Source organism: Monodon monoceros, unplaced genomic scaffold (assembly GCF_005190385.1).
Source record: "Monodon monoceros isolate NGI ecotype Baffin Bay Population unplaced genomic scaffold, NGI_Narwhal_1 Super_Scaffold_18, whole genome shotgun sequence".
Taxonomy (NCBI): domain Eukaryota; kingdom Metazoa; phylum Chordata; class Mammalia; order Artiodactyla; family Monodontidae; genus Monodon; species Monodon monoceros.
The window spans coordinates 158,821,063-158,848,206 of NW_021703774.1; the positions used below are offsets into that span (position 1 = coordinate 158,821,063).

At 44.1% G+C, this 27,144-nt stretch overlaps 2 protein-coding genes, 1 long non-coding RNA gene and 2 other non-coding genes across 13 annotated transcripts in view; all 5 read right to left on the reverse strand.

Moving 5' to 3' along the window:
* RCC1 (regulator of chromosome condensation 1) overlaps positions 1-4,896 on the reverse strand; it is a 19,206-nt gene extending 14,310 nt beyond the window's left edge. Inside the window, exon 1 of one of the 2 annotated variants that reach the window (XM_029229079.1) lies at positions 4,867-4,896. The gene's annotated coding sequence lies outside the window, so the exon portion shown is untranslated. The remainder of the gene's footprint in view (positions 1-4,866) is intronic. The other variant, XM_029229080.1, reaches the window with a different exon arrangement.
* Positions 4,897-12,826: 7,930 nt separating this feature from the next.
* On the reverse strand, positions 12,827-16,157 carry LOC114899980. The gene is made up of 3 exons (XR_003794671.1): positions 16,038-16,157; positions 14,999-15,032; positions 12,827-13,303 (listed from the first exon to the last, which is right to left on the reverse strand). It is a non-coding gene; the product is annotated as an uncharacterized LOC114899980 (long non-coding RNA).
* LOC114900110 lies at positions 13,378-13,582 on the reverse strand. Its single transcript, XR_003794730.1, has one exon. It is a non-coding gene; the product is annotated as a small nucleolar RNA SNORA73 family (small nucleolar RNA).
* LOC114900109 lies at positions 15,143-15,346 on the reverse strand. Its single transcript, XR_003794729.1, has one exon. It is a non-coding gene; the product is annotated as a small nucleolar RNA SNORA73 family (small nucleolar RNA).
* A 5,968-nt stretch (positions 16,158-22,125) lies between the features above and the next one.
* PHACTR4 (phosphatase and actin regulator 4) overlaps positions 22,126-27,144 on the reverse strand; it is a 137,292-nt gene continuing 132,273 nt past the window's right edge. For all 8 annotated transcript variants that reach the window (XM_029227650.1, XM_029227647.1, XM_029227646.1 and 5 more), the window contains one exon: positions 22,126-24,425. In XM_029227650.1, coding sequence (XP_029083483.1) covers positions 24,410-24,425 — 16 coding nt within the window. In that variant the 3' untranslated portion in view covers positions 22,126-24,409. The remainder of the gene's footprint in view (positions 24,426-27,144) is intronic.

Sequence of the window (27,144 nt, forward strand, 5' to 3'; positions counted from 1 at the left end):
GGCCACAACAGTGAGAGGCCCGCGTACCGCAAAAAAAAAAAAAAAAAAGATCACAGCAGAAATAAATGAAATAGAAACGAAGAAAACAACAGCAAAATGAATAAAACTAAAGGCTGGTTTGTTGAGAAGATAAACAAAATTGATAAACCTTTAGCCAGATTCATCAAGAAAACAGGGGGAGGACTCAAGTCAATAAAATTAGAAATGAAAAAGGAGAAGTTACAACAGACACCGCAGAAATACAAAGCATCCTAAGAGACTACTACAAGCAACTCTATGCCAATAGAATGGACAACCTGGAAGAAATGGACAAATTCTTAGAAAGGTATAACTTTCCAAGACTGAACCAGGAAGAAACAGAAAATATGAACAGACCAATCGCAAGTAATGAAATTGAAACTGTGACTAAAAATCTTCCAACAAACAAAAGTCCAGGACCAGATGGCTTCACAGCTGAATTCTATCAAACATTTATAGAAGAGCTAACACCCATCCTTCTCAAACTCTTCCAAAAAATTGCAGAAGAAGGAACACTCCCAAACTCATTCTATGAGGCCACCATCACCCTAATACCAAAACCAGACAAAGATACTACAAAAAAAGAAAATTACAGACCAATATCACTGATGAGTATAGATGCAAAAATCCTCAACAAAATACTAGCAAACAGAATCCAACAACACATTAAAAGGATCATACACCATGATCAAGTGGGATTTATCCCAGGGATGCAAGGATTCTTCAATATACGCAAATCAATCAATGTGATACACCATATTAACAAATTGAACGAGAAAAACCATATAATCATCTCAGTAGATGCAAAAAAACCGTCTGACAAAATTCAACTCCCATTTATGATAAAAACTCTCCAGAAAGTGGGCATAGGGGGAACCTACCTCAACATAATAAAGGACAAACCCACAGCAAACATCATTCTCAATGGTGAAAAACTGAAAGCATTTCCTCTAAGATCAGGAACAAGACAAGGATGTCCATTCTCACCACTATTATTCAGCATAGTTTTGGAAGTCCCAACCACGGGAATCAGAGAAGAAAAAGAAATAAAAGGAATACAAATTGGAAAAGAAGAAGTCAAACTGTCACTGTTTGCAGATGACATGATACTATACATAGAGAATCCTAAAGATGCCACCAGAAAACTACTAATCAATGAATCTGTAAAGTTGCAGGATACAAAATTAATGCACAGAAATCTCTTGCATTCCTATATACTCACAACAAAAGATCAAAAAGAGAAATTAAGGAAACAATCCCATTCACCATTGCAACAAAAAGAATAAAATACCTAGGAATAAACCTACCTAAGGAGGTGAAAGACCTGTACTCAGAAAACTATAAGACACTGATGAAAGAAATCAAAGATGACACAAACAGATGGAAAGATATACCATGTTCTTGGATTGGAAGAATCAATATTGTGAAAATGACTATACTACCCAAAGCAATCTACAGATTCAATGCAATCCCTATCAAATTACCAGTGGCATTTTTTACAGAACTAGAACAAAAAATCTTAAAATTTGTATGGAGACACAAAAGACCCCAAATAGCCCAAGCAGTCTTAAGGGAAAAAAACAGAGCTGGAGGAATCAGAATCCCTGACTTCAGACTATACTACAAAGCTACAGTAATCAAGACAATATGGTACTGGCACAAAAAAAGAAATATAGATCAATGGAACAGGATAGAAAGCCCAGAGATTAACCCACACACCTATGATCAACTAATCTATGACAAAGGAGGCAAGGATATACAATGGAGAAAAGACAATCTCTTCAATAAGTGGTGCTGGGAAAACTGCACAGCTACATGTAAAAGAATGAAACTAGAACACTCCCTAACACCATACACAAAAATAAGCTCAAAATGGATTAGAGGGCTTCCCTGGTGGCTCAGTGGTTGAGAGTCCACCTGCCGAGGCAGGGGACACGGGTTCGTGCCCCGGTCCGGGAAGATCCCACATGCCGCGGAGTGGCTGGGCCTGTGAGCCATGGCCGCTGAGCCTGCGTGTCCGGAGCCTGTGCTCCACAACGGGAGAGGCCACAACAGTGAGAGGCCCACATACCACAAAAAAAAAAAAATGGATTAGAGACCCAAACATAAGACTGGACATTATAAAACTCTTAGAGGAAAACATAGGAAGAACACTCTTTGACATAAATCACAGCAAGATCTTTTTTGATCCACCTCCTAGAGTTATGGAAATAAAACCAAAAATAAACAAATGGGACCTAATGAAATTTAAAAGCTTTTGCAAAGCAAACTACAAACAAGACGAAAAGACAACCTTCAGAATGGGAGAAAATATTTGCAAACGAATCAACGGACAAAGGATTAATCTCCAAAATATATAAACAGCTCATGCAGCTCAATGTTAAAAAAACAAACATCCCAATCAGAAAATGGGCAGAGGACCTAAATAGACATTTCTCCAAAGAAGACATACAGATGGCCAAGAAGAACATGCAAAGCTGCTCAACAGCACTAATTATTAGAGAAATGCAAATCAAAACTACAATGAGGTATCACCTCACACCAGTTAGAATGGGCATCATCAGAAAATCTACAAACAACAAATGCTGGAGAGAGTGTGGAGAAAAGGGAACCCTCTTGCACTGTTGGTGGGAATGTAAATTGATACCGCCACTATGGAGAACGGTATGGAGGTTCCTTAACGAACTAAAAATAGAATTACCATAGGACCCAGCAATCCCACTACTGGGCATATACCCTGAGAAAACCATAATTCAAAAAGACGCATGCACCCCTATGTTCACTGCAGCACTATTTACAATAGCCAGGTCATGGAAGCAACCTAAATTCCCATCGACAGATGAATGGATAAAGATGTGGTACATATACACTATGGAATATTACTCAGCCATAAAAAGGAAGGAAATTGGGTCATTTGCAGAAACGTGGATGGATCTAGAGACTGTCATACAGAGTGAAGTAAGTCACAAAGAGAAAAACAAGTATCAGATATTAACGCATATATGTGGAACCGAGAAAAATGGTACAGATGAACCAGTTTGCAGGGCAGATATAGAGACACAGATGTAGAGAACAAACTATGGACACCAAGGGGGGAAAGTGGTGGGGGGAGTGGTGGTGGGGGGATGAATTGGGAGGTTGGGATTGACATGTATACACTAATATGTATAAAATACAGAATAAGACCCTGCTGTATAACAAAATAAAAAAAAAAAAGTCCCCAGGAGAGAAGGGAGGAGAGAGGCTCATCTGTCAACAAACATTTGCTGAGCTCCTGCCTCATGTCAGGCACAGAGCTGGTAGACTTCACCCAGGAACTCCTTACTGGAGAATCCCCCTTACATAGGGAGCTGAGCCTCGGCTTAAGTGCGTTCATTTTTCCCAGGGGAAAGGGGCCACATCTTCCACCAGATGTTACAACCACAGCTTTATGGAAATAATAGGGTATTAGTAATCCTCACCACAAGCCTCTTACCTTCACCTTACAGGTAAGGGAAACAAGGCCCATGGGGATTGGGCGGGTGGCCCAAGGGTACCCAACTAGGAAGTTGCCAAGCTGAACACTATTCCAGCTCTTGGGATGTTTTCGCCAACAGGCGCATGTAGAACTCCTAGTTCATCTTTCCAGACGCCATTCTGATGCCCTTCTTGGGTGAAACCATCGCTGCCTTCTCCACCCCACCCAGTGTTCCTTGGTCTTGCACTCCAGACCTTTTGAGACCCAGCCCCTGCAGGAATATCTTGCTCTTCCCCTCCTTGTACCCTGTGCTCCAATCAAACACCGTGGTACCCCTGATGATAACACTCAACTACACCTTCATGCTTTTGCATGTGCTGTGTTCCCTGCCAGGATCACCCTAACCCCGCCCATCCTCAGTCTGCCTGGATAACTCCATTGTTCCTTCAAAACCCGGGCCAAGAGTAACCTCGGCTGGAAAGCCATACCTAACCCTCCTGCGCAGGCTTGGGTGAACCTCCGAGTTCCCCTCCACACTCCGTACACTCAGCTTCTGCTGGGGCACCCAAGTCACACTTGGTTGGCGCACCTCTGTTAATATCCGCCAGCAGCGCCCCGGATCCACGGGCACACTTCAGGGATCGCCCTGGACCGTAAGTGTGGCCCCACATGGGCCTCCCCAGGGAGACCGCGAGCTCCGCCAAGGCCACACGGGGCCCTCTCACCATGTTCCCCAGCCCTGCACGCGCGGCACGGAGTGGACAGCCAGTAAATAATCTGTTGACAGATGAGTTGGTGCGGAGTTCCCGGCACACCTCTCCAACCGGTCAACAGTCGTCGTGACGGTGCCTGTTGACGCTGAGATTTCGCTCTCCGCGTAGACCCTCAGCAGCCTACCCTCCTGAAAGCAGACCCTCGCCGGGCTGGGTTCCGCCCCACTCTGCAAACCGCATTCTCCAAACCAGTGCTGGACTTAATCACTTTCCCGCTCCGGAAACGCGGCCCCGCCGGAGCTGCCGCCCCGGCCCGGGAGGCGCGCTGGTCGGCGCACCGCTGGCGGCGAGGTCACCGCGGCCGCGCGCAACCTCGCCGGCCGCGCTAGGGCCGTTTGAATCTCCCGCCCCCGCGGGCGGCGCGGGCCAGGCGTGCGAGGCGCGGCTGCAGAGGGGCCGCGCGGCCCTCGCTCGGGCGAGGCGGGGCCCGGCAGGCTCCGGGGGGCCCCTCGGGGCCGGAGACTCGCGCGCCCGCACCTCTCAGCCACTCGGCTTCACGTGGGGCCGGCGCCGCGCGACACGGGCGCGCGCAGGCAACGGCCCCGACCCGCCGCCGACCGCCGGTGCCCGCGCGCCGCCCTCCGCCCCGACGCTCCGCGCGTGACGGGCGCGACCTACCTCGCTGCAGGTCGGCCACAAGGAACTCCTGCGCTCCCCGGCCCGGCCGCGAACTGCCCCAGAGCATGCGCTCTACAGGCCTCCGGCCCCGACCCCGGGCCAGAAAAGAAAACAAAGAGCCCGGCGGCCCCTGGCGGCCGCCCCGGGAAGTGCAAGTGGCGCGCTCTGACTAAGGCGCTCCTAACCAGGCTCTCTCCGCCCTGGCAAGGGTACAGTGGGTGTGTATTTTGAAGACCCCAAATTGGGACAAGAGGACTGACAACCAGAAAGACTACTTGAAATCAAGGTTTGTTTGGGAGAATCTAGTGTGGAAGGGACTGTACGGACAAAAGAGATTCGGATCCTCCCTGCTCTCAAGAGGCTCTCCATCAGAGAAAGATGAGAAATAGGACTATCAGCAGCTACTCAGGGCTGTGACAGCGGTACGCACGAGGTTATCTGGCTCAGCCGGGGCTTAACAAAGGCTTTCCAGGTTAAGCCTAAAACGGCAGGGCATCCTAGGAGAAGCATCCCGTGCACTGACAGGGAGCGATGGGAGCCTGTGGTGGTTGTGGGAAACTGCCAAGGTCTGACTGGGGCAGAGGGTGCCATGCGGAGGAACTGGAGAGGGAGAGACAGACCATGGATTCAGGGTATTGTCTAAGGAGGCAGCCTCTTCCCTGGGGAAATGGGGAACTATGGAACGGATTTAAGCACGTGAGTGACAGAAGCAGATTTTTGTTTTAGAACAAAATGGAGAATGCAGAGAATGGACTTGGGGGAAGGGGAAACCAAGAGTGGGGGAGGGAGGCCAGATAAAAAAGATGAGGGTGTGAACTGAGGTTGGGAGCTAGTGATGGAAAACAGGCGCCGACTACCCTGTCTTGTTAACACACTCCACTCCTTCTTCAGGACAGGATACAAACAGTTCTTCAGGATTTCAAGTTCCCTGTGGTGACCTTTCAGGGCTTTTGATTGTGTCTGGGGGTTTCCCAGGTCAAAGGCGTGGCCTCTGCAGAAGGATATTTTCTCCATTTCATGTTGATTCTGACTCTGAAGGTCATTCTATCATACCTGAACTCTAGATAGACACTTTTGATGAGTGTTTACCAACTGAGTTTCTTCTACACAGAGCCCACCCCAAAGCACTCCCCATCTTTAAGGTTTCTCACCTCCTCAAGTTTACTTCTGCCTCCATCAGGGACTCCTCTTTTGGATGTTACACTGTGAAATTCCTCCAAGTTTTAACCCTGGGATCTCTGATCTGTCTCTGCTGTCACATGGCTTGATGTAATTATAAAAATAACTATCATCACGTATTTTGTAAAGCCTCTTACTTCAACTACAGTAACACATCCGTCCATTACTTCATTGGTTCCTCACAAAACCCTCGACAGTTGGAAAATGAAAAAAATGAGATTCAAAGAGGTTAAGCAAGTTTTCTCTGGGGTCATCATACAAGTGGTAGAAGGAGATCAGAAATCTTCTTTAGGGCCGAGCCATCGCCTTTTAACTGAGAGGGCAGCCCACCTGGTCTGGTTCTGACCTCTACCCTAAGTTTTAGTCCTATGGCTCTACCCAGAAGACTCAATATTCCAAATAAAACTCATTTTCCTTGGATCTAGACCCCCCACCCCCACCCCCACCCCCCTTCATCCTTCAAGCCAAGGTTAAGGTTCTCTGAGAAGTACAGATTCAAACTTTCACATCTTTTCTGATTCTTCGCTCTGCATCTTTTATTTCTGCCCCTCTGGTCTAAAGCACCACCCACCTGGCCTCTGCTCCCACCCCTCATCCTTTCCCCTTCATTTCAGTCCACCAAGATCCCAAGGTTAATCTCCCTAAATCATGGCTGTGAGACTTTGCCCTGCTTAAAAATCTTTAAAGACTCTTCTTCAGTGCTGTGCTAGGAGCACCAGGTGGCAAATGCCCCAAGCTGTTGGTTTCCTATTTCCCCCTTGGCGTCTGCACTGTACTCTGAGCATGCCCATGCTCATTCCTGCTTTCTTACCTTTCTCACCTCTCTTACCAGGTGCCTTTTATCCTGCCTAGCTGAATTCTTGATATGTATATTTTAAGGCTCAATTCAGTTGCCATCTCCATGAAGCCTTCCTTAGCCCTACTTATCTTTTCCTTCTTTGAATGCAAATATTCATTTTTTCACACTCTATTATTGTTGTATTTTATTTATTGAACACAAACCATAGTAAGAACAATCAATTGAATCCAACCCAGAAATGACACAGATGATAGAACTAGAAGTAAATGATATTAAAAGTTATTATTACTGTATGGCAGGGCTTCCCTGGTGGCGCAGTGGTTAAGAATCCGCCTGCCAATGCAGGGAACGTGGGTTTGATCCCTGGTCCAGGAAGATCCCACATGCTGCAGAACAACTAAGCCCATGCGCCACAACTACTGAGCCTACATGCCACAACTACTGAGCCTACATGCCACAACTACTGAAGCCCGGGAGCCTAGAGCCCGTGCTCCACAACAAGAGAAGCCACTGCAATGAGAATCCCGCGCACTGCAATGAAGAGTAGCCCCCACTCGCCGCAACTAGAGAAAGCCTGTGCACAGCAACGAAGACCCAACGCAGCCAAAAATAAATAAATAAAAGAACTAAAAGCATTAAAAAAAAAAACTTACATTAAAAAAAAAAAATAACTGTATGGCATATGTCCAAAAGTTAAGTGGAGACATGGAAGATATAAAAAGACCCAAAGTGAGTTTCTCTCTCGACAATATCTAAGATTATAAATACACTGGATAGCATTAACAATAGATTAGATACTGGAAAAGCAACGATTAGTGAACTTGATGCACAGCAAAAGAAACTATCCAAAATGAAACATAGAAAAAAAATTTTTAAGTGAAAATAGTATTAGTGAACTATGGAATAACTTTAATAAGTAGCCTACTCTACAGGTAATTGGAGACCCTGAAAATAAGGAGGAACTGGGGACATAAAATACATGAAGAAATAATGGCTAAAAAATGTTCAACCTATAAACCTATAAACTATAAACCTACAGATCTGTGATTAAAATAAATGTGGTCTTGGGACTTCCCTGGTGGTCCAGTGGCTAAGACTCCACACTTCCAATGTAAGGGGCCCGGGTTCGATCCCCGGATAAGGAAATAGACCCACATGCGTGCCGCAACTAAGACTTTGCACGCTGCAGCTAAAGATCCCGCATGCCACAGCTAAGACCCGATGTAGCCAAATAAATAAATACAAAAAAAAAAAGCTTTAAAAAAAGTAAAATAAATGTGGTCTGAACGCTCCAAATGAAAGGCAGAGATTGTCATAATAAATAGAAAAAGCAAGACCCAACCACACACTGCCTACAAGATATACACGTTAAACATAAATACAGTTGACCCTTGAACAACTCAGGTTTGAACTATGCAGGTCCACTTATACTCAGGTTTTTTTCAATAAATACATACTATAGTCCTACACGATCTAAGGTTGGTTAAATCCGTGGTTGCAGAATCACAGATACGGAGGGCCAACTGTGAAGTTATATGGGGATTTTCAGTAGCACTCCCGTGTTGTTCAAGATTAAAAGTAAAAAGATAGAAAAAATAGATTAAAAGTAAAAAGACAGAAAAAGACATACTCTGGTAACACTAGTCAAAAGAAAGCTGGAGCAGCTATATTAATAGCAAAGTAGATTTCAGAGCAAAGAGTATTATTGAAATAAAGAAGGTAATTTCACAATGGTAAAGGAGTCAATCAAAATGCACAATCCTCAGTATATGCAACGAATAACAGAGCTTCAAAATACGTGAAGTAGGCCTCCCCTGGTGGCGCAGCGGTTGAGAGTCCGCCTGCCGATGCAGGGGACACGGGTTCGTGCCCTGGTCCGGGAAAATCCCACATGCCGCGGAGCGGCTGGGCCCGTGAGCCATGGCCGCTGAGCCTGTGCTCCGCAACGTGAGAAGCCACAACAGTGAGAGGCCCGCGTACCGCAAAAAAAAAAAAAAAAAATACGTGAAGTAAAAACTGATAGAACTTCTAGAAGAAATAGACAAATCGACAACTATAGCTGGAGATTTCAATAACCCACTCTCAATATTACTAATAGGACAGGTAGGAAGAAAACCAGCAAGGATAGAATAGACTTGAACAACACTTTCAATCAATTTGAACTGATTGACATTTATGGAACACTTAACCTTTCTTCACACTCCACCTTGATTTTTTCGGACAACAGTAACATACTCATGCCTTTTTTTTTTTTTTTTGCGGTACGCGGGCCTCTCACTGCCGTGGCCTCTCCCGTTGCGGAGCATAGGCTCCGGACGCGCAGGCCCAGCAGCCATGGCTCACGGGCCCAGCCGCTCCATGGCATGTGGGATCCTCCCAGACCGGGGCACGAACCCGTGTCCCCTGCATCGGCAGGCGGACTCTCAACCGCTGCGCCACCAGGGAAGCCCCATACTCATGCCTTTTAAGTGCACATGAAACATTTCCCAAGATAGGCTATACTAGGTTATAGAAAAAGTCTTGTTAAATTTAAGATGATTCAATCATACAAAGTAAACATATACTTAGGCCACAATGGAATGAAAGTAGAAACAACAGAAAGATCTTTGGAAAACTCCCAAATATTTGAAAACACACTTTTGGGAATTCGCTGGCAGTCCACTGGTTAGGACTCAGCACTTTCACTGCTGTGGCCTGGGTTCAATACCTGGTCAGGGAACTAAGATCCTGCAAGCCGCGTGGCATGGCCTAAATAAATAAATAAATAAAAATAAAAACAATAAAAACACACTTTTACATAGTCCACAGGTCAAAGAAGAAATCAAAAGGTAATTTCAAAGTATTTTGAACTGAATTAAAATGCAAACATAACATAGCAGAACTTCTGGAATATTTTTGTTTGTTTTGTTTTTTACTTGTGGAATATTGTTAGAGGAGTATTTGGGAGAAACTAATAGCACTAAATGCCTAAACTAGAAATGAAGAAAATGTCTCAAATTAATCAGCTTCTGCCTTAGGGAACTAGGAAAAGAAGAGCAAACTAAACCCAAAATAAACAAAAGAACATAATAAAGATCAAAACAGAAATCAATGAAATAGAACACAGAAGAACAATAAAGTCATCAACCAGCGTTTGCTATGTGCCAGGCCCAGTACTAGGTCCTGAGCATACATATATGGTCCCATTCTTTAAGGATAACTCAACTAGTAGGTTAGATGGACATTAACTAAAAAATAAACACATCAGAATGCTAATAACGTTACCATGATGGAATGCTCAAGGTGCCCACCCTGCCTCTGAGAGAAGCCATTATGGGTGCTTAGGGAAGGGGAGGTGAGAATGGTGGCTGAGTTCAGGCTCTAAAGATGCAGACCTTCATCTAAAGATGTGTGACCTTGGGCAAATAATCTAACCTTGATTGTCTTCCTTTTCTATAACATGGATATAAAAAATGTCCCTGCCCTGCATAGGGCTGTTGTAAGGATTAAAGAATGCCTAGCACATAGTAAATCCTCATCAAATGTCAGATACCATCATAAAGACAGGTTCTGGGACTTCCCTGGCTGTCTAGTGGTTAAGACTCCACTGCAGGGGCCCAGATTTGATTCCTGGTTGGTTGGGGAACTAAGATCCCATCCATCAGAGGGAAAGATATGCATAAAGACAGAAAGTGGTTAAAGACAGAAGTAACAGCCAGGAAGGGCTCCCGCTCCCCAAGATACTGCACTCATGTCTTAGTATTATCCAGAGCCAAGCAGACATAGGCACATAGTAGGTTTATAATTTGTTACAACTGAAACCGAGTTTTTATGGTGTAGTGGGTACTAATTAGCTGAATACAAAGTGTAAATAGCTAATTTTCTCAAGGCATGGTATGATGTGGGTTGAGCACAGGCTCTGCAGTCTATTGCCTTGCTCAGATGCATGTTCTGCCACTTACTGGCTATATAACTCGTGCAAGTTCCTCAACTCCAACTTCAGTCTCCTCTGCAAAATGGGCACAAAGGGTACCTACTTTACAGGGGTACATAGAATATTAGATGAAATAATGTACGTATCTTACCACACTGCCTTGTTCAAAGGTAACAGTATATCATGATACGGTTTTGGGGTTCAAATCCTGGTTCTATTACTAGTTCGGTGATCTTGGGCAATACTAATCCCTCCATCTTCTCCCCTTTTCTCTCCTGAATAGGTAGGGTTCTGAGTGAGATAAGCCTGGTTTAGTAGATCATTTATCTGTGGTGGCAAACTTTATTAAAACTTTAATGGATACTATATCCCTAGTTGTTTGCTTTTAAGTCAGAGAATTTTCTCACAAGCTCACTGTACTTATGAGGCTGTAAGCTTTTTTTTTTTTTTTGCGGTACGTGGGCCTCTCACTGTTGTGGCCTCTCCCACTGCGGAGCACAGGCTCCGGACGCGCAGGCTCAGTGGCCATGGCTCACGGGTGGAGCCGCTCCGTGGCATGTGGGATCTTCCCGGACCGGGGCACGAACCTGTGTCCCCTGCATCGGCAGGCGGACTCTCAACCACTGCGCCACCAGGGAAGCTCGAGACTGTAAGCTTTTTTACAAATATTAACTCTAAATTCTCACTACAACTCCAAGAGGTACTTTTATTGTCCCCATTCTATGCATAAGGAAACTGAGGCAGAGAGGTTAAGTAGCTTGCCCAAGGTCACAGGGACTACAACAAGCGGTATCAGGATTCAAACCCAGGCAGTCTCACTTTAGCAACTACTGCTATGACTATTAAGGCCTACTTGGAGAAAAAAAGCCAGAATAACCTGTTTGTAAAAAGTCTACAGGTAGGTATGTTGCAACCTGAAGTTCAGCAAAGGGTGTGACCTAGAATACTTGCTGACAGCTTTGCTTCAGCTACACCTGGACACCAGGAGAAATGGATGTATTCCCCACCTAGCACCCAGCCCTACCCTGAGAATTTACACTAAAAACATTGTTCAGACTTTACTGTGCACCTACCATCCAAAGACTATTTATGTGGAAATGCCAAGATGTGCGCTGGACACAGGGCTAACCCTGGGGATACAGGACCAGTCCACTTCCTAGTTGTAGATTTGGGCAATTATTTAGCCTTTCTCCTCCTGGGTTTTCCTATCAAAGCAGACAGATTAATACCCACTTCAGGGCTGTGATTAACACATGCCAAGTGCTTAGAAGAGCCTGGCACAGGTAAGCACTAAGTGTTGCTACTTGCTTAGGTAAAGCAACCGAGGTTCTCCAATAATCATAGCCACAAACTATTCTGTACCCTCTCGTCCCTGAACGCTGTAAAACTGTACATCTGGACATTCCATGTGTTTGGACCACAACCCACCAAACCCCCAAATCCCCCCCTTAAACCTGACCCCAATGGATTCTAAATGGGTTATTCTACCTCCCCATCTTGTAAAATTCACTTAATAGCCCCACCCAAGATCTAGACTCTACCTTCTAGATGGTTCCCCGCTAGTCCCCATCCTTCAGTCTTATGGCTTGACAAAGTCCTACTGTGACTCAAGCATAGCTCTTTGACACAGGAGAGGATTAACTACCCCAACAGCTGCTTTTAACTTTTTAACATCTGCACCACATCTTGTATGATGGTTAGGTCTCATCAGCATGAAGACCTCTCATTCAGCACCCATGTCCAGTGGCCTAATGTGAAGTCTCTAAGGCCATACCTTGTTACCTATTTACAACGGGTTAGGATACATGCATTTTCCCAAGTAGTAGTACACGCCAATATTAAACGCAAGAGCTCAGGGCCTTTAATTAGTGCAGAATCAATCAGGTATTAACTGCTTGAACAAGCAGCTTCATTTATAGAATACTCATTTAGCAGTCATATTTGCATAGAAAGAACCACATAGGGAATTCCCTGGTGTTTTCACTGAAGGGGGACCAGGTCTGACCCCTGGCTGGGGGACTTAAGATCCTGCAAGCCACATGGTGCGGCCAAAAAAAAGAACCACACAATTATGTATATAGTCACCTTTATTGTAATTCACCCGAGTACATCAGAAACTGACATGGATCTCTTTATTAAGACATGTAGATTCTCATGGGCACCTGCTTTCCACTTTTAAGAAAACCCAGTTTACTTGAGAATGGCCAAGATCTTAGTATCAGTACATCAAGTTTCCACCTCATAGGAAACCTGAAAGGGTCTCTTGGGACTCCCAGGTCACTATACTGTCCACAGACCTGCCCACACAAGTGTCTTCTGGAATTCCTTCTAAATTTCAAAAGGCACCTGGTTAACAGAACACTATTACTCTAATGGTTTTTAAGGTGCAATTCCAGGGTTAAACATTGTGCGAAACTTAACATTTTCAAATTGCCCAGGCTCATCTTCCAAAAATAGTGTATTACTCACTTTACTAATCTCCCTGCCAAATAAAGGCCCCCAAAGCATTGTTAACTGCACAAGTCAGGCAAGGCTCCTCTTCTCTCCTGAATGAAAAGGACAAAAAAAGAATTAGATTCATACATAACAATCTTATTTCACTTTTAAATTTTGGTATACTAGATGTCTCTCTGCATGGTTTGTCTCCTCAGTCATCGTCCACAGGACTCTGAGAAGCTGTAGGAATATGCAGGCGCAGACTCAAGGCCCAGCTTCATCTCCAACGTTGTGGAAAGGGACTGTACATCATGGGGCAGAGCCCTATGCTCCCCTACGCCACCAGGACAGAGCCCGGGGAGAGTGACCTCCCGGGGTATCCACGTTGGAATGTCTGACTGAACAGAGTTACTGTAAGTTCCCACACAGACAAGTTTCGTTCTGAGAGCAGACAAAGTACAACAAAGTTAACCTAGGTACCCAATTAACACGATTGACTATATAGTACTGTACTGTAATAGGTTTATAATACTTTTCACACAAATACATAAAAAACAAACACAAAGAAATAAAGTAAACATTTTAAATCTTACAGTAACTTGAAAAGTACAACAGCTAGCATACAGGGGCTGGCCTCGAGTGAACAGGCCATGAGTTACTGACTGGAGGGAGAGGAGGGAGATGGCAGAGCTGAAGGATCATTAGCAACAGGAGATGGAGGGCAAGCTGCAATTTCACTCATGCCTCACACTGATGGCACAGGTTCTGGTCCCTTTCCCTTGCTGGATTCAACTCTTATCTACCCTCCTGAAAAAACGATCCAGTGATATCTGGGTACTAGCTCTTCTCATCAGATGACACAGTAGCACTGCATTGCATTCTGAATGGTTGCTGCAACTTTCGTGTACCATTCTACGTCCGGGTCCTCTGCCTCAAAAACTAACAGTGCCTCCTCAAATAAAGAAAACCCCCTTACCACTTCCTGCATCATGAATCTCTTTCATTCTTCAGCAGTACCACCTATGTCACTGCTGCTTTTATGCTTGTTTCCAGACATCCTGGGCTTAAAATACAGATACTGTCCTACTGTACTCCATACAGTAAAGTATACTAAAACAAAACCACTTGTAGAGGATGCACGCATGTGACAATGTACACCAGACACCTGAATTAACTTACGTGACTGGACATGTGCACACATGTTCGCATCTTAAGGTCTGTATGTAAAGGACTCACTGTACCCGTTTTCAAGACATTTTATTTCTCCTCATCCCATACTACATGTAGACTTGAGGGAAGTTCAAGTCCACCAGGATTAGCAACTGTTTCTACTAACTTCCAAAAGTTATGCTTTATCTATCATAGTTACCATCATTGTAGACATACGCTCTGCATATGCTGGCGCAACTTAACCCCCCACATCACAGAAGGGAACTGTACAAGAAACCAAACCCTTAGTTGCCCTGGAAAGATCGAGAGGGTACACACATTACATGGCTCATGTGACAGCTTTGCTGTCTTTGGTTAAGTCATTCAAAATTGTTCCATTTGCAAAACAGAAATCTCTCCTCTATCGTGAGTATTAAAGATGTGAAGATAAACTTTAAAAAGCCATCTTCCTGGAATATGAGCATACATCTAAGAAACTGTCAACATGCCTACAAAAAAAAGTAGCAAAATATCTAGATGCATTGAACAGCAGCATCTTCATGAAATGGAAGTGAGCTCAAAATGATCAAATGTCTTATGCAAAATGTTGGCAGGCAAACACTGATAGGTCAAAAGGAATTCGTAGATTTACTTACCCCGAATCAAATTATTTGGAATCCCAAACAAATGCTGCAAAACAAAGCGGGTAAAAGCTTTAATCCAGCAGTACACCCAAACTGATTAAAACAAATTTTTCATTCACTTCGGATCAACCTAGATTCAGATATGCTGCTCTAGAGAGCTGTTTCCTGCATGGTTTGTCTCCTCAGTCATTGTCCACAGGACTCTGAGAAGCTGTAGGAATATGCAGGCGCAGACTCAAGGCCCGGCTTCATCTCCAACGTTGTGGAAAGGGACTGTACATCATGGGGCAGAGCCCTATGCTCCCCTACGCCACCAGGACAGAGCCCGGGGAGAGTGACCTCCCGGGGTATCCACGTTGGTCACTATACTTTAAAAATTAACTTCACCAAGTTGATAGCTACTTCGCAGGAATATCTATAAGGGACTAGATCCCAATCACCCCAGTGTCAACAAGAGTTGAGCGCAAGACTAACAAGCAGACACATCAATAATCTGAATTTTCAACCAGGTACTCCAAAGGCATCTAGGAACCCCAACAGGCGATTAGCTTGCTGCCGAAGAACAGCAAATAACAGCCGTTATGACGCCAGTAAAGGCTCCTACCTTTAACCCGATCGCCTGAAATAAAAAAATTGCCCCCCCCCCCCCCAAAAATAAACGGCACCAGAATTAAGAATAACCCGAATCGGGAACAAAATGGCCTGCATTCAACTCCACTGAAGACGCTAACCCGCCTCCTAGGAAGCAACATAATGGCGCAACAGGAAATGAGGGCGGGCGCCGCGCACTTAGCCTGTGGGCGCGGAGGGTCGCGCCCTGCACGCCAGGGAATTCCCGCGCTAGCGACCCTTGGTTACGGCCAAGACCCGCGGCCGGCGAGGCCTCCCCCGCCCACACCCGACCCGGCCCTATTTTTGCGAGAAAGGGTAGTCACCATGGACGCCGAAGATTCGGAATCATTCTAAATAGTGTGATCCCCAAAGAAAAGGCTGAGTTGCGGACCCAGTACCAGACAACACGCTGAAGAAGCAGGCATCTAATCACACTCACCTGGCACCCGACGAGGATGACAATAGCCTTCCCCGAAAAGACCAAACGGTCTCAAGGCATCGGTATTTATACCTTCTGAAGCCCTCGGAAGTCAAGAAATCTCTACTGCGCCTGCGCCGCGTCATGCGCAGTTAGGGAGTTAGAAATTCGCTAAGGGTGCTGGGACTCCACCGCAGGTTAAGCCCCACCCCTACCTGGCGGAGAGGCATCTCGCGATACTAGAGACTTCGCGCGGGACCTTGAAAGTGCAAGTTACAGAGAGGTTTTGAAGTATTTAGGTTGATGGGTAAGTGCTGGATCGGGTATTTACGGCTCTACGATCAGTTCACCAATCTGGAGGATAAGCCGTTAAATAAAGTCAAAAAACCTTTGGATTAATAAGTGTTCTGAATAGAAAAGGCATTTAAGCCTTGTCTGAAAAAAAAACAAAAAGAAAAAGGCATCTAGAGAAATGCAGTCTCAAAAGGGAGTGAATCTACCCTGTTACGTGTGAAATAAACATTTGATAAATGGCGTTGGCAAATAAGTCGGAAGTACTAAACTGTACACTTAAAAATGGTTAAACTGGTAGATTTTATGTTACGTGTATTTTAACACATATAGACACCTAATATAAAGAAGGCAAGCAAAGAATCCTGAAGATAAATGTTACATGTGAAATATTGCAAATGCGATAGAATTCCGAATAAATGTTAGATAAATTGACGTAGAGCCATCACAGCTCTACTATAACGAGTAGAAACATTTATGGTGTTCTTCCTATAAGATTTTATGCTGGGTGCTTTAAATACATTATTTACCATCACAGCAATTCTAAGACATTGGTATTATTACCCAGTTAAAAAAAATTTTTTTAATAGCATGCATTTTCTTTCTTTCTTGCACTTATTTTTGGCTGTGTTGGGTATTCCTTGCTGCGCGCAGGCTTTCTCTAGTTGTGGCGAGTGGGGGCTACTCTTCATTGTGGTGCACGGGGTTCTCACTGCGGTGGCTTCTCTTGTTGTGGAGCACGGGCTCTAGGTTCACGGGCTTCAGTAGTTGTGGCTCGTGGGCTCTAGAGCGCAGGCTTAGTAGTTGCGGTGCACAGGCTTAGTTGCTCTGCGGCATGTGGGATCTTCCCGGACCAGGACTCGAACCTGTATCCCCTGAATTGGCAGGCAGATTCTTAACCACTGCGCAACCAGGGAAGCCCTATTACCCAGGTTTTAAGATGCGAAACAGGCCCAGAGCAGTGGTTCTCTAAGTGTAGTTGGCCAACTGTGGGGTCCCTGAAACTCTTTTGGGGGTTCATGAGGTCAAAACTATTTCATAATAATACTTAGACTTTTTCGGCCTCCTTCACTATGTAGAGTCTACACTGATGTAAAATGAAATTGTGGGTTAAACTGCTGGTGTCTTAGTTTGCTTCAAAGCCCTGTCACCAAACTGTACTGGTGGTCATTGTATTCTTCATCAACACAAATTTAAAATTTTAAAAAAAGTCAGTTTCACCGAAGGACGTCCTTGATGAAGAAGTAAAAATCATTAATTTTACTAATTCTTGCCTTTTAAGTATCTGTCTTTTATTATTTAGTTATTTGGCTGTGTTGGGTCTTTGTTGCTATGCACGGGCTTTCTCTAGTTGTGGTGAGCAGGGGCTACTCTTCGTTGTGGTGTGCGGGCTTCTCATTGCGGTGGCTTCTCTTGTTGTGGAGCACAGGCTCTAGGTGTGTGGGCTCAGTAGCTGTGGCTCACGGGCTCTAGAGCGCAGGCTCAGTAGTTGTGGCACACGGGCTTAATTGCTCCACGGCATGTGGGATCTTCCCAGACCAGGGCTCGAACCCGTGTCCCCTGCATTGGTAGGCGGATTCTTAACCACTGCGCCACCAGGGAAGTCCTGAGTATCTGTCTTTTTAATATTCTATGTGACAAAGTGAGAAGTACACATAGAGCATTTATGCTGCATGTGAAAAGCTGATCTGCAGGAAAAGCACTTATGACATTGTTTGAGTTGTGAGCTGAAAAAGCCACGTTTTTCATGGAATACTGTTTTATTTGAAAGAATGGCTGACATCTTTACCAACTATATATCTTGTGTGGGACTGGATTTTCTTCATTTACTTAAACCAAAACACCGTATAGTTACAGGTTGAATGCAAGAGCAGATATGAGAACTGAGTTGCCTTCAATTAAACCAGACAGTAAAGAGATTTGCAAAAAATGTAAAACAATGCCACTCTTCTCTATTTTTGGAAAATAGTTATTTTTCATACAAATATATTGTTAATTAACCTGTAATGGATTATTATTTTGAAATGTATCATAAATATTTTAAAATTTTTCTCAGTTTTAATCTTAGTACAGTAAGTATCAATAGATATCACCAACAGATAGAAAGTTTTTTGGGGCTCTGAGTAATTTTTTAAATTATGAAGGGGTCACGAAACAAAAATGTTTGAGAACCAGTAGTTTAGAGGAAGAGAGACAAATAATTCTGCTACTTTTCTGGTGATATTACGAGTATTCAGTTGCCTTTCAATCACTCATTCAACATTTACTTAGTGAATATGACTTAATTTTCTAGGCATTGTGCTAGACACTGGGGATTGAGATGAACCACTTTTTCTGTCCTTGAGCACTCACAGTGGGGGAAATAGACATGACAGCAAATTATACTACTACTTGATAAGCTCTGTGTGGCATGAATAATGTATTCTGAGGACAGAGCAACTGAACAATTGGCTAAAGGCTGAGAGGGTTTTCCTGGGGAGTTAAAATCTGAGCTAAAACTTGAAGGAATAGTAAAAGGGTGGAGTGTGGACGATGACAGCGTTCCAAGTGAGGAAACTAGCAGGCCTGTGGTCTCCCGGGAAGGGTGGGAGGTCAGCTTGATTAGGAACATCAAAGGGAGAACTGCCTGGGCTTTTCATGAGCCTGAGAAATAGGCAAGAGCTGAATACAAAGTATCTTGTGGTCCAGACAAAGTTTAAATTTTATCCTGCTGGTAACTAGGGGTCAATAGTTTTGAAGTAAAGGATTGCTCTATCTTTGCATTTTATCTTTTTTTGGCTGTGCCACAGGGCATGTGGGATCTTAGTTCCCAGACCAGGGATTGAACCTGTGCCCCTGCAGTGGAAGTGCGGAGTCTTAACTACTGGACCGCCAGGGAAGTCCCTATCTCTGCATTTTAGAAAGGTAACTCTAGTGGCAAAGTCGGAGGACAGATTGGAGAGACTGGAGGTTATAAAGTCCCATTAAATTATGTTGGCTTTTTTTTTTTTTTTTCGGTACGCGGGTCTCTCACTGTTGTGGCCTCTCCCGTTGCGGAGCACAGGCTCCAGACGCGCAGGCTCAGCAGCCATAGCTCACGGGCCCAGCTGCTCTGCGGCATGTGGGATCTTCCCGGACCGGGGCACGAACCCGTGTCCCCTGCATCGGCAGGCGGACTCTCAACCACTGCCCACTGCCAGGGAAGCCCAAATTATGTTGGCTTTGAACTTGAATGGTAAACAAGGCAAGAGGAGATAAAGGAATTGAGAGACATTTCTGAGGTAGAGAATGTACAGACTTTATTGTCCTACTGGACCTGCGAGGTAAGAGAGAAACTTGCAGATAATATCAAAGTTTCAGATTTGGGATGCTGAACATATTGTGGTCTCTAACTCTGATAACTGAGAAAGTAGGTGGTAGGGGTAGTGAGTAATGTCTGCATAGGAGGTGAATATAAGTTTTTTTTTGTTGTTAACCTCACTGTTTATTGAATTGTGAACTGCTGCAAACGCTGCTGAAGTCTCACTCATTGCGACCCCTCTCTCAGCACTCCCTTGAAAAGGAAGCCTGGAGGTGCGTACCTTGGGAACATGTGGGTGTATATATGTCTACAGGGTAATTGGATATAGGGTTGGACTCCAAGCAAGAAATCCGAGTTGTAAATAAAGATGTAGAAGTTGTCAGAATAAGAGTGGTGACTGAAGTCATGTTGGAAGAGCAGGGAGAGTGATGAGAGGACATGAAAACCCAACATTTAAATGGTGGTCAGGGAAGAAGCCGGGGGACAGAGGAAGCATGATCAGAGGAGAACCAGGAGAGTGAGTGGTGTCTGAGAAGCCAAAGAAGTTTTGAGGATTAGAACGTGGCCCAGAGCATCACATGCTGCAGAGTAGTTGGATACGTTTCGAGCTGAAAACAGGTCTTGGATGTGGCAGTTAACCAAGAAGACACTGGTAACCTCAGGGAAAGCCATTTTATTTTGGTTTTAGTTTATATTTTAATGAGTTTAGTGAACATGGCTTTAGAAATGGAAAACAGCATGTATGGACCAGAGGTCCTACACGAATGTCAATGTCAATGCAATGTTTACATCTGCACTGGTTCTTTTTCCTCTGTCACTCATTTAGTTCAACTGATTGGACTGTACAGGAATTTAAGTTAATGTTAGAATAGATTATGTGAAGGGAGTATGGGAAAAGTAGGTGACAGAGCAACAGGGGAAGGTTGTTTTTCTTGGTGGGGCAGGAAGGAGATACACGCTGATCAAATAAATGAATTAATGGTGTGTGTGTGTCTCCTCAGTACCAGATGCAGAGAAGTTGAGGGTGTTTGTTCCTGTCATATGACCTCTATGCTTTATGAAGGAGGCAAAAATCCTTGGGGGAAGAAATTAATGGTACCCACAGAGGAGAAAGGTGGAGCAAGCGGTCCAGGCTGCTGGTGTTTCCTTCTCTTCCCTTCACGCCTCTTACAGATGGAATTGAAACAGTGGTTTAGGCTGTGTTTTGGTTTCAGCACCTGGCTTTTGTTGTACATTCTCAACTTTTTTTTTTTTTTTTGCAGTACGCGGGCCTCTCACTGTCGTGGCCTCTCCCGTTGCAGAGCACAGGCTCTGGACGCACAGGCTCAGCGGCCATGGCTCACGGGCCCAGCCGCTCCGCGGCATGTGGGATCTTCCCAGACCGGGACTCAAACCCGCGTCCCCTACATCGGCAGGCGGACTCTCAACCACTGCGCCACCAGGGAAGCCCCATTCTCAACTTTTGTAAGTAGACTTCCTATCCCACCCCCTCCCATTCAATATCCACTGGACTTGCCCTTTCTGATGGTGGTTTTCCAAACCCCTTCTCTGCAATTGTAGTCCTCTCTCTCCTGGGGTACAGTAACCAAAATCCTTATGGACGCTAAATTCATTGTTTCAGCAAACACTGGGCAACGTGTACCTTCAAAATACTCTTCTAGAAACAATGCGTGACCTCAAAAGGGTAATGGCAGTTTGAGGCCTCTTTGGAAGGCTAGTAGAAGGAAAATATGGGAGCAGGTGGAGGCCAATGGCATGAGCAGTTCTGACTCATGGTTTCCCTTAACCCTTGGTAAAGGGTGGTACAAAATCAAGGCCAGTCTCTGAAGTGGCAAGTACAAAGTGAGTCATTGGTGGGGCCACCTCGAATGAAACTGGGCTGCTTGCCAGAGAGGAGTACATAAGCTACGATCTGTCCTATTGTGATGTCAGCCTGAGGTCTAATTATATGTGGTCCAGACACAGTAAGTCCTTGCAGGGACAACTGATTAGGATGTAATTGCTTTTCCTTGAATATATGTAAAGAGTGATTACATAATTATCTTTGATTTTGGGGAGGTAACTTCATCTCTCAAGTTCTTCACTGGTAAAATGGGTGTACTTTCACTTACCTCCCAGTCTAGGTGGGATTAATAAAACCTAGAGCTGCACCTGCTACACAGTGTGGGGTTCGCAGTTGGCTTTCCCTTCTGCAGCTTATTCTTTTTCCACAATTCTGTACAGACAGACACAAACATCACTGACCTTCATCTCTGGTTACATTTAATGTTCTTACTATAATTTTTCCCCCTCATCTACTTCTCATTTAGGGTGTCTAGCAATATTTTAGGGATTTTTTTTTTTTTTTTTTTTTTTGCCACGCTGTGCAGCTTGCAGGATCTTAGTTCCCCCGCCAGGGATTGAACCATGCCCCCTGCATTGGGAGCATGGAGTCTTAACCACTGGACTGCCAGGGAAGTCCCTTAGGGAGCATTTTTAAGCAACCTTAAATCATTTGGAGTGAGGTAGAACATAAAAAATAAACACTACATACCAGAATAGTATAACTTTTTTTAATTCTAAAATACATTAATAATTAATATTGATAGGAAGACTGATTTACAATGCAATTATTTATTTTACAAGGAGATTCTGTACATCAGGGAAGCATCTTGAAGTACAATACAACAGGCTTTTATTTCTTCTTTACATTATGATTGTGAATTGTTACTTACACGGAAAGAGAACACAAAATCCTCTTTATATATATATTTATATAAACACCTGAAAGACTTGACTCCCAAAGTATCTTGCTTCAAAAGAACATGAATGAGATGAAAGATGAACTAGATTCCTTGGTGGCACATAGAAAGCAGACAAGTAGCTCAGGAAATCAAATCCTGTTTCAAGCTTGGCACATTAAGGGAAAGGAAGGCGGTGAAAGGGGTTTGAAAAATGTCATCTGAAGCCACAGAGGATGCTGGCATAAGCCAAATAGTTTCCAAAACAACAAGACAGAAAGGTTAGAAGAAGTTAACACTTAATGGGTGGCCACCTTATATACAGACCTCTAACAACTTTGTAGAATTGTCACTTATCTTCCCTTGGTCATACCAAATGTTAATGAATTTGAAGGAGATGTGGGCCCAGTGTATCTCCACAGCCATAAAGCACTTGACGTTTACTGAGAAATCCAAATACCTCCCTATTCCCCATATGGACGGAAGATACTACCTTTTAAGGTCACTTTAGCTTTGTTTTAACCTGATATTCTGATTGTTCAGCAAATCTTACATGGACATGAAAGGAGGAAAAGAGAAAAATCCACTTAAAGATCACATACAGAACAACATGGACTGCAGAAGAAATCAGAAGAAATCTATAAGATAGCCACAATTTTCTGAATATTAAAGGGAAAAAGCCACATTCATCAGTTAAGTAGAAACTATTTTTTTCCCTTCCACTTAGAATGTACAGGAATTAGAGGGCAATAGTAAGGCTGTATGGTTTTCAGTAAAAATTCAAAGAAAGCAACTGAATCTTCTGTTTTAGGAAATTATATTAACATATATTACACATACAAAAAGGAGTGGGGCCTGAGTTGATGCCCAGGCACCAGCTGCACTGGCTACAGCTTGGAAGAGGAGTGAGTGAGTGAGGTGGAAGCTCCCAGAGAGGGTCAGCAGGAAGATCAGTGTTGGGAGTTAAGACAAAGCACATAGCAGGAGAAGGCAAACAGTACTGAGGAAAAGAGAGGAGCAGTGGATCATGATCTTGCCCCTCCTAACTGCTTCTCCAAAGACCTTTTTCTATCTAGCACTCCACATCCCCAGGACCTTGGTGTGTTCTGGCTGGAAGTGTGGGGCTGACAGCACACAAGTGCTCCCAGAGTTGCTGCAACTCTGCTTTATGGGGGAAAACACATCTCTTGGTTAGAATGAGTTAGGGTATCATTTGGTACAACAAAAGTACAATAGCCTATAAAATTTAAGCCATGAGTCAGTTTTCTGCCAAGTTAGCCTCAATGTAAAGGCCTTTTTTGGTTTTGCTTTTATATACAGAAAACATATATGCTTTCTCATTTTCCCAACTTGGAATCTGGTTGTAGCTCAGACTGTTTAACAGACAGGAAAAACATAAGTTCCCATCATTTCTTCAAGATTTCTTTCTTTTTTTTTACAGATAATAGTCAGAATGACTTGTGCCAAAAGGAAGAACACGTCAGATCCTGAGCTTCTCTTGGGCTGGACTGCCTGAAGAGGACTGTCCTGCTGTGTCAGAAGAGGTATAGTGCAGTGCTTTCAGCTGACATGCCAGTGTGGTATGAAGGCTTCCCCTGGAGGTGGGGGCCACTTTTTCCAGAAGGTTGGGGGCCTCCAGAAGGTTTCCCCCACCACCAACTAGATGTGATGGCTAGAATTTAGCGCCTACACAGGTGGGTCTCACAACAGGACAGGGCAGGTAAGCCTAATCGTGCAAACTGTGCCTCAGCACAGGCAGTCATCGTGGGTGAGGGTGAGGTGCAGCCAATAAACCCTGGAACCTGCAAGTGACTCAGAACATTGGTGGCTGGTGAGGGAAGAGCCCTCAGGTACGCTGCAATATTAAAAGGTTCAAAAGCACTGACAAAGTGTTCAGCTTTGCCCAAGGCAGCGTATGAGAATCCATTCCAGTGAAATGCTACATTCACAGAAGTGCTGTTCACCCCAGAACTATATCCCAGAGGACTCAATTCTGGCTGCGCTGAGAAGTGCTGAAGTTCCCTCCATGTCGCTCTGGAGACTGAAGCAGCAAGGCAGCCCTGTTTTAGGGGGTTGCTTAGATCCTCTCTCAAACTTCAGCATCATGGACGGTGGTAGCTAAAACGGATGATCAAAAAGAGCCGAGTTACCAAATATTGTAGATTTCTTTGCTATTACAATTGACCCTTGAACAACAAGGGTTAGAACTGTGCGAGTCCAATTGTACGTGGAGTTTTTTCAATAGTAAATACCACAGAACTACATGACTGAATAGCCTGTGTAGGAAGTGGAACCATGGATACCAAGGTGCCACATATATGGAGGGGAGCTATAAATTATATGTGGATTTTCAACTGTTCAGAGGGTTGTGGGAGCCCCAACTCCTGCCTTGTTCACAGGTCAACTGTATTAAAAGTAATGAAATGAATGTTCCAACTGAAAAAGCCACCTGTCCTCCACTCTAATCCTAACTAACGTTTCTGTAGCAGCCGATACTCCTGATCCTCTTCCTTCCTTCTGGAAACTCTCTTCTTTTGACTTCTGTAACACTATCTTTTCCCTAGTTTTCCCTCTTTTTCAATTGCTTTTCCTCAATGTTTTCCTGGTTCATTTTCCTCTGTCCACCCTTTAAATACAAAACACTTTTCTCCTTAAGAACTACTATCTTTTTTCGTAAATTTGAATCTTTATACCTTGCGTTTCTCCCTGGACTCTAGGCTGAATATCCAACTGTCTTCTAGGCAGCTCCCCCTCCATGTGTCACAGGCTCATCAGACTCAACATATATAATTGACTTTCTAGTTTGTTCACTGTCTGCCTTCCTCTTTTAGAATAAAAGCTCCCTGAGGACAGGGACTTTATCTTGTTCTCTGCTATATCCCAAGCACCTAGCACTGTATCTGTCAGGTAGTGGGTGCTGAATATTCACCGAATAAATGTCCTAAACTGTTTGCCTGAACTCCTTATTAACTAAACAGTCTTCAAAAATCACATTGGAAATCTAAGGAGTCATTTTGATTACTTCCTTTAGTTCATCCTTGGAATCAACAGATTGCCAAATCTTGTTGATTCTATGCTTGAAATGTCTTTCAAACCTATCTTCCCTGGTCTGAGCTAGCAGCATGCTCACTCTATTTTAGTTGCTTCCTAATTGGTCTCCCTGCTGCTGGTCTCGTCATTCTTCCAAATCACCTTCCACAGTTCCACCAGGGCTTTTCCCCAAATACACAGAACTCCAATGGTTCCAATATCCTAGCATGAGTCAAAGCTCTTCAGAACACGACTGTAACCCTTCTTGCTAGTCTCACCTTCACCATGCTGCCCCCATCCATCCTCTGCTCCAGCTACATGTCCTATTACTCAGAGCACGCATTTTCCTGCCTCCCAAAGTCTTGCTAAAGCTGGCAGTTCTGCTTACAATGTTCCTTCCTTCCTTCCTGTCCAAATAAATTATTTTACATAATTTAAGATGCAGCCTAAATGTCACCTTCTCTCTTTCTTGTATTGTTGCTCAATATGGTACTTTACTACTAATACTACTACTAATAAAAAGAGCTAACACCGGACTTCCCTGGTGGCGCAGTGGTTAAGAATCTGCCTGCCAATACAGGGGACACGGGTTCGAGTCCTGGTCCTGGAAGATCCCACATGCCGCAGAGCAACTAAGCTCATGCGCCACAATTACTGAGCCTGTGCTCTACAGCCTGAAAGCCACAACTACTGAGCCCACATGCCACAACTACTGAGCCCATGTGCCACAACTACTGAAGCCTGTGCGCCTAGAGCCCGTGTTCTGTAACAAGAGAAGCCACTGCAATAAGAAGCCCACGCACCACGACGAAGAGTAGCCCCCGCTCACTGCAACTAGAGAAAGCCCGCGTGCAGCAACGAAGACCCAACGCAGCCATAAATAAACAAACAAATAAATAAATTGATTTAAAAAAAATAGCTAACACTGACATAGCCAGGAAATGGTGGAGTTGGGATACGAAACCTGACAGATTCAGGCCTCAGAATGACTAAGGCATTTATCATATTGATTGTACACAGTGGTACATAGGTCTCTTCCTGGATTAGACTATAATCTCCTTGCTGGCAAGTATGGTTTGTTATTTGAGTTCATATTACAGCACCCTGAATGGTGTTACTATTGTTCAAAGAATCTGCCTTCTCTAATCCTGTCAGAGTTCAGTACAAAAAAATTCTGTAGTTAAAATAACCATTTGTCTGTACTGTGATCGAAAAAATGTTTAACAATATTTTATTTCCAATTTTGCTTCTTCCTTTTTTTTTTTTTTTTAACAGCAAACTGCAATTGTCATTATAACTTCTTTCATTTAGCCTCCTTTTATAAATGTTCTGGGAGTCACCTAGATACTTTCACTGATTCCATTTGTGGCTCGCTGAGTCTTTAGGTATGGGCTGGGTCCTTAATCACAACAGTAATTCCAAATCAAAATGCTTCTTGGCTTGTTTCATGATGTTTATACACTAAATTGGTAAGATCAAGTGTGCTAGAAAGGACTGAAACCAGAGAGGGCAGGCTGTTGTCTAGCTCAGCAACAGTTCCTCATCCATAACCTGGGACAGTGAAGTGCAGAGAAGAGAGCACCCAGTGGCTTTTAGTCTTTCATTCCTTTCCCCACATCCTGGTTGTGCAAGTCAAGCACGTTACTTAACCTTTTTGAGTCTACTTCCTCATCAAGAAAATGGGGATATGAACACACCTGGTATGTTTGCTGCAAGGATTAAATAAGATAATATACATAAAATGCCATACTCAATAAGGCATGAACTATGCCTCTTAGTTCTCATCTGTTTCTCTTAACGTAGTCTT